The sequence below is a fragment of the Rhinopithecus bieti genome, unplaced genomic scaffold (genome assembly GCF_001698545.2).
Source record: "Rhinopithecus bieti isolate Rb0 unplaced genomic scaffold, ASM169854v2 scaffold_63316, whole genome shotgun sequence".
NCBI classification, from domain to species: Eukaryota; Metazoa; Chordata; class Mammalia; order Primates; family Cercopithecidae; genus Rhinopithecus; species Rhinopithecus bieti.
This window is the reverse complement of record NW_016824497.1, coordinates 870,571-884,502: the sequence shown is the minus strand read 5'-3', so window position 1 is coordinate 884,502 and position 13,932 is coordinate 870,571. Positions and strand designations below refer to the sequence as shown.

The 13,932-nt window shown below is 37.0% G+C and overlaps 1 protein-coding gene across 12 annotated transcripts in view; it reads left to right on the top strand.

Annotated features, from left to right (window-relative positions):
* Positions 1 to 13,932, top strand: part of DYNC1I2 (dynein cytoplasmic 1 intermediate chain 2) — a 62,442-nt gene that overhangs the window by 38,363 nt on the left and 10,147 nt on the right. For all 12 annotated transcript variants that reach the window (XM_017862347.1, XM_017862353.1, XM_017862355.1 and 9 more), the window contains 6 exons: positions 74 to 173; positions 672 to 797; positions 1,690 to 1,836; positions 2,198 to 2,311; positions 2,614 to 2,747; positions 3,602 to 3,746. In XM_017862347.1, the coding sequence (XP_017717836.1) occupies positions 74 to 173; positions 672 to 797; positions 1,690 to 1,836; positions 2,198 to 2,311; positions 2,614 to 2,747; positions 3,602 to 3,746 (766 nt within the window). The remainder of the gene's footprint in view (positions 1 to 73; positions 174 to 671; positions 798 to 1,689; positions 1,837 to 2,197; positions 2,312 to 2,613; positions 2,748 to 3,601; positions 3,747 to 13,932) is intronic.

Here is a 13,932-nt window from a genome sequence, read left to right as displayed (position 1 = left end):
TTAACTTACTTTAAGATTAAGAGTGATAAAAATTATAACACCATCTTTTGTGGGGGTTGGTCTTTTTTTGTAGAGAGATTCAAGCAGGTGCTAAACTGTCATTAAATCGACAATTTTTTGACGAACGTTGGTCGAAGCATCGGGTTGTTAGTTGTTTGGATTGGTCATCTCAGGTAAAATACAACAAAATGGCTGCTCTTAACTCATTTTTAAAATTATAATTAGCAGGTCATTTTATTTTAATTATGGGAATTTTGTGTAATAAATCAATATGATTTAAAATTAATTGGATGATGGCTCTAATGTTAACATACTCATCTTATGTACTTTGGAAGAAAGATTAGAAGCATTGTTTATATTTAAAATTCAGGACTTGATGCTATAGGCGAGTTTTACTAATTTCAGTTGCTCACCAAATCCTTTGTGTAAAATTTGGACACATATTTTAATTAAATGTTTTAACATTAAAACATTTAAAATAATTAACTGTTCTAATTTAAAATTGTACTAATGTCCTAGTGAGCATAACATGCTAGAGATGTCTCTCTTGATGAAATGTTAGGTTTTTGTATTTTCAGAATAATAATCTGATAAAGACAAATAACTAGGAATATAAAACAGTTCTTATTATAATGCATAGCATTTCTTTTCCTCTTGATTCTTCTGAGCAGTATCCGGAGTTACTTGTAGCTTCCTATAATAACAATGAAGATGCCCCTCATGAGCCTGATGGTGTGGCCCTTGTATGGAATATGAAATATAAAAAAACTACCCCAGAGTATGTGTTTCACTGCCAGGTATGGTGGTCTTTTAACAGTCTTCCTCAAGTTTAAGAATTCATTGATGAATTAAGACAAGTGCCTTTTTTCTTTTCTTGTCAACATAATGATTTCATTGGATTGGCATTTTACTAAACCACTCCATATTTGCAAACAGATGTTAACAGAAAACTGAAGACTTCTCAGTTCAACATGATCTGCCTTTTGTAGCTTTTCTGACATCTCTTATAATGTTTAATCACACCTAAAGTCCTTTGCAGTTGTGATTTTCTTTTATGGTGATTGACTGTATAAAAGGAATCTTTTATAAAATGTCTTTCCTACAGGGAGTTTCCCAGGAACTTATTTGTGAATATACAATTAGATGGTTGGCCCACTGAATTACTTATACATGGCCTGAGGAATTGGAACTAAATGGTTTTAAGTAGAAACACATGGTTGAAGTAGAAAACAGATGCAGATTTTTAAAGTAGATTTAGTAGAAGGTTAGAATTTGGAAGCCTTTTCTGGTGGCATAAAATATTTTAATAATGTCATAATCTTGAGTAAACACTTACTTGAATCAAACTAGCATGTACTCCACTGTTAGATTCCTGTCTCAGAGGCTAATGCAGGGCTAGTTATCTTTTTAAGACTATAGTTAAATAACTTTTTGCTTTCTTTGATAAATTGGTTAAATCTACTTATGTAAATAGCCATTACATTGGACTTTTAAAGCAAAAAATATCTTAAAGATACATTTTTATATTTCTGAAACAGTGAAAACTTTTAATTAATTTAGTTAGTTGTTTTTTATAACCTCTAATACCATACAATGAAGAAAGAAATATTTCGGAAATAGATTGGTTTTTAGAACTTGTCAGGCTTTTTTTATTTGAATCTCAAGTATGAAAATCTTACTTATTTGCAGTCAGCTGTGATGTCTGCCACATTTGCAAAATTTCATCCAAATCTTGTTGTTGGTGGTACATATTCAGGCCAAATTGTGCTTTGGGATAACCGTAGCAATAAAAGAACTCCAGTGCAAAGAACTCCACTGTCAGCAGCTGCACACACAGTAAGTAAATAAGGTTATTGCCATTAGGCTTCTGTGCTCCTTCACCCTTAGCTATAATACTTAGTGTAGTGGCCATCAGCGTCATCTCAGAATGTGCTTCCTTTGGTGTATGAATTCCTCACCATTTAACAACCAAGAATGAAGGCCGTTTTTCTTTTTTTTTTTTTTTTTTTTTTTTTGGAGATTTATTGGAAACTCATCTCTCTTCTGTGACAATCTTCTGTTAATAGCAAACTTCACATTAAGAATACCCACAAGTTATGAGACTTGATAATAAACAGAATGCTTATAATTAGACTAAAATTTTGTTTTGCTTTTGGTAAAATAATCCCTGAAAACTTTTTTTTTTTAATATCTCTAGCACCCTGTATATTGTGTGAATGTTGTTGGAACACAAAATGCTCACAATCTGATTAGCATCTCTACTGATGGAAAAATTTGTTCATGGAGTCTGGACATGCTTTCCCATCCACAGGTGGGTTATACTTGGGAAACTGAAATTTTGAGGTAAATGTTACGTTTTACGTGTATGTATACCTCAACTTATGTTTCTCATAAACTGTTTTATAGTAGTGTTACAACAGTTTATAAGCTGAAGCATGTTTAATATAGTTTTTTATGTATATATTTTACTTTGAAACCTGCTTCATTTAATTGAGGTAGATTTATGTAAATAATACGGTAAAAGAATTGTTTACAATCAAAGACTAGAAGTTTTTCTACAGAAATTTAAAATTGCAAGTTTACAAACTAATTTTCTCAGGTTTTTCTGTGTAGGATAGCATGGAGTTGGTTCATAAACAGTCAAAAGCAGTAGCTGTGACATCTATGTCCTTCCCTGTTGGAGATGTCAACAACTTTGTTGTTGGGAGTGAAGAAGGTTCTGTGTACACAGCATGCCGTCATGGCAGGTAAACCTAAACTGGAATTTGCAATAATTTAAAATTCTTCCTTTAATCCTGTTGAAACAAATTGCCTTATTTAAGTAGAAATCTGTCATAGATCTACTTGTTATTTGTGACAGATTTTTTGTGTTCAGGCACATAAAATTAAAACTTAATACCTTTTTGTATAAAAGATAATTTGGGATTCATGATGTGTTCTAGATTTTGTGGGTTGTGGTTTTGTGTGTGTGCATGTACTCACATAAGTTAGTGATAGGCAGGAACATTCAGTAGTTACAAATACAGTATACACATGCCAATATTGACCTATAGACTTATAAATGACATTTTCAGCTGTTTCCCATTTTGGTGTATTTGAACTTTCAGCATTAGTTCAGTCTCCTGATAATTGTACTGTAATGTCATACATATTTTAAACTGAGTAATATTTCTCCTTCCATTCTGTCTGTTTTGAAATTGTCTAGCTGTACCTTATTGCTTCCTTAAAAAAAAAATTGCCCAGATTTCATCTCAAATATAGATCACCTTCACTTCAAAGCTTTTGATTTAAAAGTAGCCCCGATTGTCTCTCTTAAATGTAGCGTATCTTTGTTTCTATTACACCATTTCAGATACTGGACTTTTGAGGTCTGTTGTCAACAGCATGATGCTTACAGTTCCAAAGGCACTTATTGCTTTAGTAGTGTTACTAAATGTGGATGGAATAACACTCAACAAAGTTAATTGTGATAAGTTATGAGCACAGAGTTAAGTCTGTCAAAATTAAGTCAAGGCCTGATATATAAACCTATAATAAAAAGTGTGTGTAGTTGGTCTACTTATAGGAGACTTCGCTAACATTTTCACTTTTATGAAATTAGCAAAGCTGGAATCAGTGAGATGTTTGAAGGGCATCAAGGACCAATCACTGGCATCCATTGTCATGCAGCTGTTGGAGCAGTAGACTTCTCACATCTTTTTGTCACTTCATCATTTGACTGGACAGTAAAGCTTTGGACAACTAAGGTATCTAAAATATAGATGTCTGCTATTTGCTCAGGTTTCTGACACAAGGTGGTGAGCTGATACTACACAGGAATGATGAAAACCTTTTAAATCACAATTGTTTACTAATAGATGAAACCTGCTAAGAAGTTACACAGAGCATGAGTGAACTACTAGATGTTGTAGTTTTTATAAAAGTATGCTAACAAGTATGGTGACCCTACACAGAATCAAAGACCAGTCTTCCCACCACTTCAGTCTTTTTGAATACAGAACTGTTTACCCTGAACTGCATTGGGGAAAAAGCCCTGAGTATCTCGCATAGCACCTCATATAGTTGTCATTCAGCTCAGCACAAAAGCTATGCATTTGCCCTTTGGAGAGTTTTTAACAGCTTATTCATAACTACAGTGGTTCACAGAGTTGATGGGAAATAGGGAAAAGAGAGAGAAACCGATTTATAATTAAGTCGTGTATAATATGGCTGTATGTAGTAAACTGGAATCCTTAGGAAAGCATTGTGTAACAGCATGGACGCATACATTTTTTGTTATCCTATGATAAGCCATTTAAATCATTTATTTTGGTTTTAATAAACTTCAATATTTAAAAAACCCATTTATGTGATAAAATGATTCCTGATCCTCCAGCAATTCCAGATAAATGTGACATTGTCTTACCTGTTAAAAAGTCTCAAGACAAATCCAAGTAGGCAACATTATCTCCTGTGATAGACTTGTAGTTTCATTTAATCTCATTTTATAATGAAAGTGCCTTAACTTTGCTGTCTAGTTTTTCTGTGGTATTATATTATTGTTGGGAAAATGCATACTCAGCATCAGATTCTATTTAAATTAAATTCTAAGGTTTTTTTTTCTGTTTCCATCTGCCTTATCCTAAATATTGACTTTTTAAATAATCCATCATGAGACAAAGTTTAGAGGTCTTTGGTTCTTCAGTTTCTGTGAGAAAACCTAATGTAAGAGATGTTCTTCACTATTTTAGTGAACTCCTAATTATTTATCAAGTGTTGGCCTTAGAAGTCTGGGATGAACTCATTATTCATTCTTATCCTTTCTTGATGCCTCCTTTCTGTCTAATAATGAAATGGGTTAGAAAACTTTGCCTCTAAAAGCTTGCCTTTTAAAATTGAGCATTTTCGGGTTTGTCATTAGCAGATATAAAAATAGTGTTTACCTTAACTCTAATAAAGGAGACAGAGAGATGCTTAACACAGTGTCCAGCAAATAATAGGCACTTACCAATGTTTAGTTTCTCTTTTACCTCTTAATGGGGATCAGACAGAACCTGAATACATTTAATAAGTCGTCTCTTTCCTTTCTTGGGTTGTTCTTGAATTTTTGTTCTTTTAATGAAATTTATACAGTGGGAAAAGGTAGAAGAACAAGCAAAGAAACGCATAATCTAGCTAGCACAGGTTGAGCATTCCTAATCTGTAATGCTCCAGAATTCAAAACTCTTTGAACGCAGACATGACACTCAAAGGAAACATTGATTGGAGCATTTTGGATTTTGGATTTTTGGATTAGAGGTGTATAACCATAAGTATAACACAAAAACAGCAGGTCATCAAATAGTGTATTTTGTCATAAAATTGACAAGAAAAAACACTGGCCGGGTTCAGTGGCTCACTCCTGTAATCCCAGCACTTTGGGAGGCCGAGACAGAAGGATTACTTGAGCCCAGGAGTTCAAGACCAGTCTGGGTAACACAAGGAGACCCTACGTTTACAAAATATTTAAAAATTAGCCATGCATGGTGGTGCGCACCTGTGGTCCTAGTTACTTAGGAGACTGAGGTGGGAGGATTGTTCGACTGGCGTGTCTAAATTGTCCCAGTCTGAATGAGTGTGGGTGTGTCTGAGTGTGCCCTGTGATAGAATAGCATCCTGTCCCTGGTGGGTTCCTGTCTTGTGCTCTGACCAGCTGTGACCTTGAACTGCAAAAAGCAGGTTGGAAAATGAATGAATGAATGAATGAATACAAATTGTCGTAAAATAAAAATTTGTGAGATACATAATAATCATATAAAGGCACGACAGTTAAAGGATGCAGTGTGAAACTGCTCAGCGAACCTGCTGCCTTTGTCATTGTTGTACAACTGCCTGGCGATAGGGTGTGCTCCTTACAATTTTTACTTTGCAAAACATTTATTCCTTGATTTAACCTACTACCTCTACTACTACCATCATTCACTGGTTCACCAAAAATTGGGTTAATAATTATCTTGTTTTTATTAATCTTTCTGAAATGTGACCATGTAATCCCAGCACTTTGGGAGGCCGAGGCGGGTGGATCACCTGAGGTCGGGAGTTTGAAAACTAGCCTGGCCAACATGGTGAAACCACATCTCTACTGAAAATACAAAAATGAGCTGGGCGTGGTAGTGGGCACCTGTAATCCCAGCTACTCGGGAGGCTGAGGCAGGAGAATCACTTGAACCCAGGAGGAGGAAGTTGCAGTGAGCCGAGATCGCACCATTGCACTCCAGCCTGGGTGATGAGCAAAACTCCACCTGAAAAAGTAATGATAATCTTTCTGGATTGTATGTATAGCTCACATTTTATTTCAGTGTTTAATATTTGAAGTGTTTAGGGTCACTATTTAGAAATTTGGTGATTTTTTGTGACCAGATAAATGCCATAAGGACTTAACTCTTGTTTATATCAATTAGCCTGTGGTAAAACTGGTTTTGTTTTATGTTGTTTTGCTTAACATCACAGTTTCCAAGAACCTATAAATGATGTTAAGTGAGGAATTCCTGTATTCTAAAATCTGAAAAAGTCCAAAATCTCAAATGCTTCTGGTTCCAAGTATTTCAGATAAACCTATAAAACCAAAGCAAGATGCAGAATTGGTGAGATGAAGCCAACTATTTCTCCAAAGGCTTCATACAGCCATGTAAGTTGCTAGATTTTTAGATGCGCTTTCATCTTAGTAGTCCCATGTATAGTCACAGGAGACACATTTTTGTTAGATTGTTGGCCAATCTTTTGTAATTGGCCTTTTCAGTAATTGAAAGTGATCTTTTTTTTTTAAACTTTCATTTTACATTCAAGGGTACATGTAAAGGATGTGTGGATTTGTCATACAGATTATTGTGTCACCCAGGTATTAAGCCTGGTATCCAGTAGTTATTTTCCTTCAGCCTCTCCCTCCTCACCCTCACCCTCCGATAGGCCCCAGTGTGAGTTGTTCTCCTCTGTGTGTCTGTGTGTATGTTCGTTGTTTAGCTCCCATTTATAAGTGAGAACATGTGGTATTTGGTTTTCTGTTCCTGCATTGGTTTGCTAAGGATAATGGCCTTGAGCTTCATCAGTGTCCCCACATAGGACATGATCTCATTCCTTTTTAGGACTGCATAGTATTCTGCGGTGTATATGTACCACATTTTCTTTATCCCATCTACCATTAATTGGCATTTAGGTTGATTCCATGTCTTTGCTAGTGTCTCTATGATAGAGTGATCGATATTCTTTTGGGTATATACTCAGTAATGGGATTGCTAGGTCAAAAGGTATTTCTGTCTCTAGGTCTTTGAGGAATCACCACACTGTCTTGCATAATGGTTGAACTAATTTATACTCCCACCAACAGTATAAAACATTCCTTTTCTCCACAACCCTGCCAGCTTTTTTTTTTTTTTCTTTTAATAATAGCCATTCTGACTGGTGTGAGATGATTTGCATTTCTCTTTTTTTTTTTTTTTTTTGAGATGGGAGTCTCGCTCTGTGGGCCCGGGCTGGAGTGCGTGGCCGTCTCGCTCATGCAGCTACGCCTTCCCGGGTTCTATGCCATTTCGCTGCCTCAGCCTCGCGAGTGTGGGATACAAGGCGCCCGCCACTTGCCCGGGCTAGTTTTTTGTATTTTTTAGTAGAGACGGGGGTGTGTCCCATGTTAGCCGGATGGTTCGATCTCCTGAGCTCGTTGATCCACGCCGTCGGGCTGCCGTCCGAAAGTGCTGGGATTACAGGCTTGAGCCACCGCGCCCGGCCTTTGATTTGCATTTCTCTAATGATCAGTGATGTTGAGCTTTTTTTGATATGATTGTTGGCCACTTGTATGTCTTCTTTTGAGAAATATCTGTTCATGTCCTTTGCCCTCTTTCTAATGGGGTCGTTTTCTTGTAAATTTGTTTAAGTTCCTTATAGATGCTGGATATTAGACCTTGGTCAGATGCATAGGTTGCAGAATTTTTCTCCCATTCTGTAAATTGTCTGTTTACTTGATAGTTTTTTTGTTTTTCAGGGTTTTTTTTTTGTTTTGTTTTTTGCTGTGTAGAAGCTCTTTAATTAGATCCCATTTGTCAATTTTTGCTTTTGTTGCAATTGCTTTGGCCATCTTCATCATGAAATTTTTGCCCATGGCTATATACTGAATGGTATTGTCTAGGTTTTCTTCCAGGTTTTTTGTAGTTTGGGGCTTTACATTTAAGCCTTTAGTCCATCTTGAGTTAATTTTTGTATAAGATGTAAGGAAGTGGTCCAGTTTCAGTTTTCTGCATATGGCTAGTCAGTTCTCTCAGCACCATTATTAAACAGGGAATCCATTCCCCATTGCTTGTTTCTTGTCAGGTTTGTCAACGATGATGATTGTAGGTGTGCGGTCTTATTTCTGGGTTCCCTATTCTGTTCTCAGTCTGTGTGTGAAAGAATCTTTTATCTATTTCTTACTATCTCAGGGTGTCAGTTTGCCAGCATCCTTTGGCTTTAAATTTGAGGCTTCCATCCTTATATACATTAACAATAGGATTTGAAAATAAAGAGTTCATCTTGACTAATCAAGAATAATTTATCTTGTGATAGCAGACTGATTGATACTTGCTTTTGTGGTACTATGCAGCTAGTTGAGGGGCGGTTGATATTTTTAGTCTTGTATTTTAATGTGTTTCAACATAGAAGTGCCTTCTGAATGAGAATGATGATAAGTGGGCATATCTCTTTCTTTGCTAATTAGGCTAGGCATTGCTTCCTTCCTTGAGCCTTATATAGAAGACTCATTTATTCATTCAATTGTGATACATGCCTCTCACCCTGCCCCCAATGTCCCTCCGATGTTAGTGTACAAAGGATGGGCCACCGTAGAACATGGTGTTTTTACAAATGCCCAAGGACCCTCTGAAACTTTATCAGAAGAATCACCCTTTATTCTAACTTTCTGCACACAAGTAGTTCTACTCTGTGAAGGATAGAGAAGGAACAGTCTGTTGATGAATTCTTTTATATTTAGCCATACCGTGGCTCCAGTGTCAATTTACACTTCCTGGTTAATTGTGTTGCTGGTATTTATTTCTGCCCTGCTGAAAAACTGATAGAGCCTCTATGCTGTAATAATGACTGATGGGCAATGTTAATTAATAATGAGATAAAGAGTAATAAGCAGTGTTTTTAAATAATCTCTCTTTAAAAACATTGTTCCAATTTCATTTTAAACCAAAGTCTTCACACTCGTGAATTTAACAGACTTTAAATGTTTTGCTTCTCTGCCTCTACTTTTTAAGTGCTGTCTGACTCTAGGAGTTGAGTCCTCATAAACTGGAAGGCTGAATCGTGGGATATTGCTGTACCTTTGTGTCCTTAAGATCTGGCTCTGCCCTGATAGCAAAACAAGATTTCTTCCTTTTCTCTCTTTCTATGAGTCCTCTAAAAATCCCTGGGAATCTCAATTTGGCACAGCCTCAAATTTAGTTTCAAGTCATCTACAGCTAGCCACTAATCTTTGCCTAGCCAGAGATTTATAATTCAGTCACAGAGTTCTGGTTCATCAACTTGTTTTCATTACTTTATTGAACTCAACTATTTTTAATACAGGCTGAGCCCCCTAATCTGAAAATTCAAAGTCTGAAATGCTCCAAAATTCAAAACTTTTTGACCAGTAATGTGACACTCAAAGGAAATGTTCATTGAAGCATTTCACATTTCAGATTAGGAATGCTCAACCGTAAGTTTAATGCAGGTATTCAAAAATCCAAAAACATTTGAAATCTGAAACACTTCTGGTTCCAAGCATTTCTGGTAATGGATATTCAACCTGTGTAGAAGACAAACAGAAATAGATTATTTTCCATATATGGAAGTTTAAACCAATAAGACGGTGCTTCTAATATATTTAAAAGACTCTGTTACCATCTCAAAATACCAAATTTTAAATTCACAACAGAAGCACTTTGGCAGGTCTGAAAAATGCTTGGGAGAATAAGGAGTGAAAGCTTCTGCAGGGTAACAGGGATTCTGGAAGAGTTTGATTATGGGTAAACCTGGTAGATTCGCTTAATGTTCTACCACATTTAACTATACTTGTTACAGATTACTGTTAAAACATAAGAATTATTTACTTGGGGACAAGATGGATTTTGAGCTGTGTGCACAAATGCTTATCAGAACCGTATTTACCATAAAGTGACGAAGTTAAGATTGTTAATGTGGTAATTTCCTGGAAGGGGGAGTTTTCACACTTTTGTAGTCCATACACATCTTGAAATTATTCACACTTTCTGATAAGTCTTAGAACCCCTCCTTATTTTAATAGCTTACTTAGTTAACTCTCAGAGGGCACCAGCATTTAAACAGGGTTAAAAGTTCCTACTAGTCCTTAGAATAACAACTCTGCATAGTCAAGTTAAAATGAAAAAATGCTTTGAAGTTGGGTGTTCTTAGGGAAGGCTGCCTATTCATGTGGACCCAGGCCTGCACAGCAGCATTTGCCTCAGTAAGTTGCTGCTGGCCAATGTCCAGCCTCTCCTTTGCATATTCAGAAACTCAATTTAATCAGTACACTAGAGTTGATTAGACAGGGAGTGCTAACTGGAGCTAACAGGCTCCTAAGACACTGGTACATTGGAGAATGTCAATTTATTAATTTACAATGAAAAACATAACTGCCAGAAGGCCCAGATACTCCTGTGAGCCTGACCAGCTCATTGTTTCCCTGTAGACAATCCACATGGGAAGCCAAATTATAATCAGAAGATTGCTTGGTGAGTAAGGAGTTGGAACAAAAGGAATTTTATAATTTGAATGTTTAATGGCACCAAGCTAAGATAGCCTGATTCATTCTAGCCTTGCCATGGGGTAGTAATTCTCAAAATCCATTGGTTGAGACTCCTTTCTCCTGGACGATGCTTGAATGGATGCTGTCTTCATTTTCCTTGTAAGACTGTTTCTTTGTATTTCTATTTTACTAGACACATTTGGTTTCAGAAAGTTAATACATTCAGTCAAGTTATATAGAAAGGTATTTCTGACCTTGGAATTCATTTCTTTTGAAAGAAAATCCATTTATTGCTCTTCTGATCCAAATTGATGACATATTTATTTCCCAGTTCTCTAGGAAGCATCTCACTATTATCTTCATGTGTGCACTGTAGGGTATGTCTTTGTTATTAATCTAGGACTCCCCACTTACCCCAGCTTTGAAAAGTAATCTATATTCTTTTCCCGAAGCTGCCATAACAAATCACCACAAACTGGGTGGCTTAAAACGACAGAAATTTATTCTTTCACATTTCTGGAGGCTAGAAGTCCAAAATCAGGGTGTCGATAGGCTAGCTACTTTTGGAGATTCTGAAGGAGAATCTGTTTCTTGTCTCTCCTGGCTTCTGATGATTGCCAGCAGTCCTTGCTGTTCATTGACTTGCAGCTACCATCACTCCAGCCTTTGCCTCTGTGATCAGATGGCATTTTACCTGTTTGTCTCTGTGTCCGAATTTTCTCTTTTTTTAAGAATACCAATCATGCTAGATTTAGGACCTACCCTAATTCAATATGACCTCATCTTAACTTGATTACATCTGCAAAGGCCCTATTTCCAAATAAGGTCACATTTACAGATATCAGGTAGATACAAATTTTAGGAAGACACTATTCAACTCAGCGTACAACCTTAAAGAGCTTAGGAAAAATATGGCTTGACTCGTGACTATACTCTGTTGCCCAGGCTGGAGTGCAGTGGGGTGATCTCAGTTCATTGCAACCTCCACCTCCCAGGTTCAAGCGATTATCATGCCTCAACCTCCCAGACAGCTGGGATTATAGGCATGTGCCACCATGCCCATTTAGTTTTTGCATTTTTAGTAGAGACAGGGTTTTGCCATCCTTGGCCAGGCTGGTCTCGAACTCCTGGCCTCAAGCGATCTGCCTGCCTCGGGCTCCCAAAGTGGTTGGGTTATAGTGTGAACCACCACGCCCAGCCCTGTTTTTCTTTTTATTGTAATCTTTTACCCAGTTACAATGCATCCTGTTTTTGTCTCTGGCTGCGTATTAGTCCACTGAGTAGATGAATTTTTTTTTAACTTTTAGGTTCAGGGGTATGTTTGCAGGTTTGTTACATAGGTAAAATCATGTCACGGGGGTTTGTTGTACAAATTATTCCATCACCCAGGTACTCAGCCTAGTAACCACTTCCTGATACATTTAGCAATCTTCTTTTATATTATAAATACAAGTAAGTTTTAATCTAATTTGCCTGTAGCTTTTTTCATATTTTGTGTCATATAAAAATGGAATCATACAGTATAAAATACTCAGCCAGGCGCAGTGGCTAATGACTGTAATTCCAGCACTTTGGGAGGCCAGGGCGGGCGGATCACCTGAGGTCAGGAGTTCGAGACCAGCCTGGCCAACGTGGTGAAACCCCGTCTCTACTAAAACTACAAAAATTACCTGGGCATGGTGGAAGGCGCCTGTAATCCCAGCTACTCGGGAGGCTGAGGCAGAACAACCGCTAGAAACTGGGAGGTGGAGGTTGCAGTGAGCTGAGATCGCACCATTGCACTCCAGCCTGAGAGACAAGAACGAAACTCCACCTCAAAAAAAAGAAAAATACTCATTTGTGTCTGACTTCTTTTACTTAACATTATATTTGTGAGATTCATTCATATTTTTTAGTATAGTTGTAGATTATTTATTCTCTCTGCTGTATACTATTCCATTGTGTAAATATACCACAATTTATCCTTTCTACTGCTGATGGTATTTGCATTAATTTCAGTTTGGAACCATTACAAATAGTGTTGTTGTGAGCATAATTGTGGATGTCTTTTGATGGCCATAAGTACTCATTTCTGTTGGGTATATACCTAGAGTGGAATTACTTGGTCTTTGGTGGAAGACATAACATTGCCTAAAAATAAGCTGTTTTGAAGTACGCTATCACCTCAGGAGTCAGCGGCCTTAGCACAGTGGTTCTTAATCATTGGTGTGCATCAGAATCTGATGAAGTGCATCTGGAGTTGAGCCCTGCATCTGTATTTTTCAAAAGCTCTGCAGATGATTTTGCACATCCTAGGTTGAAAACCACCTTCTGAGCCGGGCACGGTGACTCACGCCTGTAATCCCAGCACTTTGGGAGGCCGAGGCAGGTGGATCACCTGAGGTCAGGAGTTTGAGACCAGCCTGGACAACATGGTGAAACCCCATCTCTACTAAAAATACAAAATTAGCCATGTGTGGTGGTGCGCGCCTGTAATCCCAGCTCCTCGAGAGACTGAGGCAGGAGAATCACTTGAACCTGGGAGGCGGAGGTTGCAGTGAGCCAAGATCATACATACCATTGCACTCCAGCCTGGGTGACAAGAGTCAAACTCCATCTCAAAAAAAAAAAAAGAAAACCACCTTCTCAGAGTGAGACTTCGTTTGGTAGTGTTATCAGGGAGAGTGACAGACAGTGATCGTAAAAGAAAAGGCTTTTAATTTTGTGTTTAGCTTAGTTTTAAGTTTTATTAAAATTTTGGTTTTAAATTAAAACAAACATTTTGGCTATTAAAATGATCATGCTGTTGACATTTACTATATCTCAAAATTTTAATTCACTATTTAAAAACATTATGGAAAATCGCAGATACAAAAGGAGAGGGAATAATACAATAAAACCATTATTGTTCCCAGCTTCCACAGTTAACACATGACCAATCTTGTCTATACTTATCTCTGCATTATTTAAAATCAAACCTATACATACCATTTCAACTATAAACATTCAGTATGTATCGCTAAAAAATAAAACCTCTTAAAAAAATACTACCATATCATTATTAAACCCCCCCCACAATGAACATTGGCTCCTTATTTTCATCAAATGGCCTATCAGTGTTCAATTTTTTTTTTTTCTTTTTACTATGTATTTGAAGAGGATCCCAAGGAAGGCCATCCATTTGCGATTGACATATCTTTTTTTTTTTTTTTTTTTTT